The 4,253-nt window shown below is 56.9% G+C and overlaps 1 protein-coding gene across 8 annotated transcripts in view; it reads left to right on the top strand.

Moving 5' to 3' along the window:
- Positions 1 to 4,253, top strand: part of MYO18A (myosin XVIIIA) — a gene marked incomplete at its 5' end in the record, with an annotated part of 99,852 nt that overhangs the window by 60,381 nt on the left and 35,218 nt on the right. For all 8 annotated transcript variants that reach the window (XM_027767114.1, XM_027767120.1, XM_027767117.1 and 5 more), the window contains 4 exon segments: positions 120 to 261; positions 406 to 565; positions 1,261 to 1,447; positions 1,752 to 1,995. In XM_027767114.1, the coding sequence (XP_027622915.1) occupies positions 120 to 261; positions 406 to 565; positions 1,261 to 1,447; positions 1,752 to 1,995 (733 nt within the window).

The following is a 4,253-nucleotide window of genomic DNA, read 5'->3' as shown; positions in this document are numbered from 1 at the left end:
CTGCACTGCTCATCTCCCCCCCAGGGGGTCAGCCGTGAACGGCAGGTGCCGCAGCGTGTGTGTAGTGTGTGGTTGGGGCCAGAGCTGCATGTGACAAGGTAGGACTTCCTTCCGCACAGGTGCGCTCACTGGCCCGCACGGATGAGGCAAGAGGCCTTCTGTGGCTGTTGGAAGAAGAGGCGCTGGTGCCAGGGGCCACAGAAGACACCCTCCTAGAGCGCCTTTTCTCCTATTATGGACCCCAGGAGGGTGACAAAAAAGGTAGGTGGACATCCCAGAGGGTAGCTCCTCTGCTTCCGGTCCAGAGCGCCCGCCTCTAGGGGTCCCAGTGGCACCACTGGGGGCCTGAGTCCCCAGGCTTTGTGTCTGCCCTAACGATCTGCACCTGGCTTCTCCCACCCCCAGGCCAAAGCCCCCTTCTGCGCAGCAGCAAACCACACCATTTTCTCCTGGGCCACAGCCACAACACCAACTGGGTGGAGTACAACGTGGCCGGCTGGCTGAGCTACACCAAGCAGAACCCCGCCACCCAGCACGCCCCCCGGCTCCTGCAGGACTCCCAGAAGTGAGAGCCTGGCCCCTCTGCCCACATCCTAGCCTGGAACTGTTTTCTGGGCTCCCTGCCCCAGCGGTATCTCAGAGCCTCCCTCACTGGCACGGTCAACAGCCTCCACTTCCTGAGAGGCTGTGGGGTGGCCCCCGGGGAGAGAGGACAAAGAGAGGGTTGGGGAGCCTGCAAGTACACCCCACTTTCTTCAAAGAAGGCAAGAGTAGCCTTGGAAAGCCCCCAGTCCTATCAGCCGTATCACCCACTCATTTATTCAGTAGATGCTTATTGGGCATCTGCTCTGTGACAGGAACTTTTAGGTGCTTAGCAGGCAGCCGTGAACGAAACAAATCCTTCTAGTGGAGGAGGCATAATGGCGGTTAAATGATATCACACGTCAGAAGACACGGAACTCCAATCTCTCCTGCTGCACCGGATCCCCGTCAATCCCCTGCCCCCACTGGGGAGTGAGAAGAAAGGGTCACCCCCTCTGCCTAGCCCTTGGCTCTGCCATATCCAGTTTTCTCTCCTAATGGTTTGGAAGTTTGCCGTGTCTCTGGAGGGAGCAAGCCACGCAGCCCCAGCCCAGCTATCTCAGGCTCCGGCCGCCACACCATCGGGAGTGTTGGTGCCCTAGGAGCTGGCAGGAGGCACAGCCTCTACTGCCCTGTTCACGTGATCCCCTCCCTCTCCTTCCCTCCTACCTCGGCCAGGAAAATCATCAGCAACCTGTTCCTGGGCCGGGCAGGCAATGCCACGGTGCTGTCTGGCTCCATCGCAGGCCTGGAGGGCGGCTCTCAGTTAGCACTGCGCCGGGCCACCAGCATGCGGAAGACCTTTACCACGGGCATGGCGGCTGTCAAGAAGAAGTCGCTCTGCATCCAGATTAAGCTGCAGGTGGTGAGTGTTGCAGCCCAGGGCCTGGCCCCCAGCAGGCAGGCCTGGGCATACTGGGCACGGTCAAGACATCCGGTGCCCACTCAGCCTCCCACTGCGACTTGAAGGCTACTGGTGGGGCCTGCTTTCCAGTGCTGCTGTCCAAATGGCCACCCAGGCCTGGCGAGGGCAGTGCTATCCAGGCTCAGCCGGTCCTGATGGTGGTGGCACCCTCTGTCCCAGGAGAAGTGGAGATGCTGGCAGCAGCCCCAGTTCCTCTGGGCACAGGCCAGCGGAGCCCACGGACGCTGTCCCTTCCCATTGGCAGGATGCCCTCATTGACACCATCAAGAAGTCGAAGCTGCATTTCGTGCACTGCTTCCTGCCTGTGGCTGAGGGGTGGGCCGGGGAGCCCCGCTCCGCCTCCTCCCGCCGAGTCAGCAGCAGCAGTGAGCTGGACCTGCCCCCGGGAGACCACTGCGAGGCTGGGCTCCTGCAGCTCGATGTGCCCCTGCTCCGTGCCCAGCTCCGGGGCTCCCGCCTGCTGGATGCCATGCGCATGTACCGCCAAGGTGGGGCTCCTTCCCTCCTGACTCTCGGGTCTCTTCCGGGGCTGGCCCTGCCAATTCTACCTCCTAAATGGTAGCCATAGGGCTAGGGTGTGGGGGAGGGCAGGCATGGTCCCTTCTTGTTCTGGTGTCTTCTCAGTGGGATCTCTCTTCATCCCCCCACCTCGCAGCCTGTTCCCTATCTCTTTCCTCCCGTACCTTATTCCAGTCCTCTTCAACCCCACGTCCCACTTGACCTGGCGTTTGTTTACATGGCTCCCTCCTTCCGTATGTCCCTAATTTGGACGGGTTCACTCAGCCCACAGTCGCAGACCCAAGACGCTGATGGAGCTGTGGGCAATGAGGTGCTCAGTCTTTCGGAAGTATTGCAGATCCCCAGGAAAGATCACACAGTGATCTTTGGATGCACTGGAGTGAGGACAGAGCATGGGAGTAATCATAACACCCCTAGAGTGTGGAGAGCCGGCAATCTGAGCAAACACGGTGACCTCTATACATGGGCAGAAACGCAGTTCCATGAGGGTCAGCTCTGCCGAGAGAGTCCCGGCACTAGAGCATTTATGACATATTAGGCACTATTTTTTTTTTTAATGGAGAGGTTTTTGCTATAGGGCATGTGCGCTCACCAGACAGACAAAGATAGAGAGACAGAGAGACAGAAAGCAAGAAATCCCCCCCAAGGGGGGATGGCCATGCCGCAATCCCTTCTCCTCCATTCTCCTCTCGGGATCTTGGGCACACACACACACGCCCGGCGTGAGTTTAAGCCACCGGGTCCGGGACTCAAACCGCGATCGACTACATGGAAGTTCTGCAACATAGCCATTACGCTAACCACTGGTCCCACCAGGCACTATTCTAAACTCTTCCTACACATAACTTATTTCATCATCACAACAACCTCCTGAGGTGGCACTGTTATCATCCCCAGATGAGGAAACTGAGGCCCAAAGAGGTTTAGTAGCATGGCCAAGGCCACACAGCATGAGTGGCACAGCAGGACTGGACCCACACAGGCTGGCTCCATTCCTGCCTCTCGAGGCTTTTGTTGACAGAAGTTCCAAGCTGCCAGGTTTCTGCTTTTTTTTTTTTTTCCTTAGCAGGAAGGGCAGGTAGGGCCCCACCCCCACAGCCAGGTCCCCTTGAGGCATCCCCATGGGCGCCGTCACTTTCCCTTCGCAGCCAAAGCCAGGAAATGGGCTCCCTGCCCGCTCTAAATAAATCATCGATCCGTCCCCGCGTCTTGATATGGAGTTGGTGTTTATTATTTCAAAACCAGATTGTTACCGCTCTGAACCAAAATCAATGTGCTTTACTCAAACAAGCAGATCGATGAGGCCAGCAGCAGCCGGCCCCCTCCTCTTGCGGCCCCCAGCCACCATCGATAGCACTGATGATTAATTAAGATGCCAGGCGTCCGGACCTGCTATCCTGGCCCATCAATTTAATTGCAATTCAGATACAATCAATAGCTCACTTTGTCTTGGCCCCTCTGCGGCCCCCGCCTCCTGTTTCAATTATCAGGCACATGCATCAGCCTCATCTCCCAGTTGGAGGCCTTCCCAGAGCTAGCCAGCCCGGTGCTGTGGAGCGAGCCCGGACGGCTGTCCAGAGCCTGGGTTAAAGTTCAGTTCTGCTTCTAGCCCTAGCCTTTGTGACCTTGAACAGCCAGTCTCTCCACCTCTCAGGTCTCAGTGTCCATGCTCAAAAGATGAGCTGGGGGCCAGCCAGTGGTGTGGGGGTTAGGGCAGCTGGATCTCACATGGCCAACTACACAGCTCAAGTCCCGAACCCAGCAGCTAGAAAAATACGTTGGGCACGTGTGTGTGCGCACCCTATAGCCAAAAAATAAAAGACTGATAGGAACAAACCCATGGCTTAGTGGTTAAGGGAGTCAGATCCCACATGGCTGACTATGGTTCAAATCCCAGCCCCAGTGGCTTGAAAACACATACCAAATACATGTGCATATGTGCCCAAATTCTCGATAGGCTGAGAAATGCAGAGAAGGGATTGTGGCGTGGCCACGCCCCATTGAGGGTGCTTTTTCTCTCTATCAATTAAAAAAAAGAGAGAGAAACAGAAGTTGAGTCTGATCTAAGACACCTGGTTTGAAATTCTGCGAGTCTATAGTAGCAGATAGCTCATCCTCCACATGGGCTCTGGAGAGGTCAGGATAATGCGGGGGTCACTCCCTGCTTTAAGCCAAGGGTCGGATTACCTTCCCCTGACCTCAAGCCCAGACACTCTTCAGGGAAAGA

Source organism: Tupaia chinensis, unplaced genomic scaffold (assembly GCF_000334495.1).
Source record: "Tupaia chinensis unplaced genomic scaffold, TupChi_1.0 Scaffold143921_1, whole genome shotgun sequence".
In the NCBI taxonomy this organism is placed as follows: Eukaryota; Metazoa; Chordata; class Mammalia; order Scandentia; family Tupaiidae; genus Tupaia; species Tupaia belangeri.
Note: the sequence above shows the minus strand (reverse complement) of the source record. Positions and strands in the feature narration are given on the sequence as shown.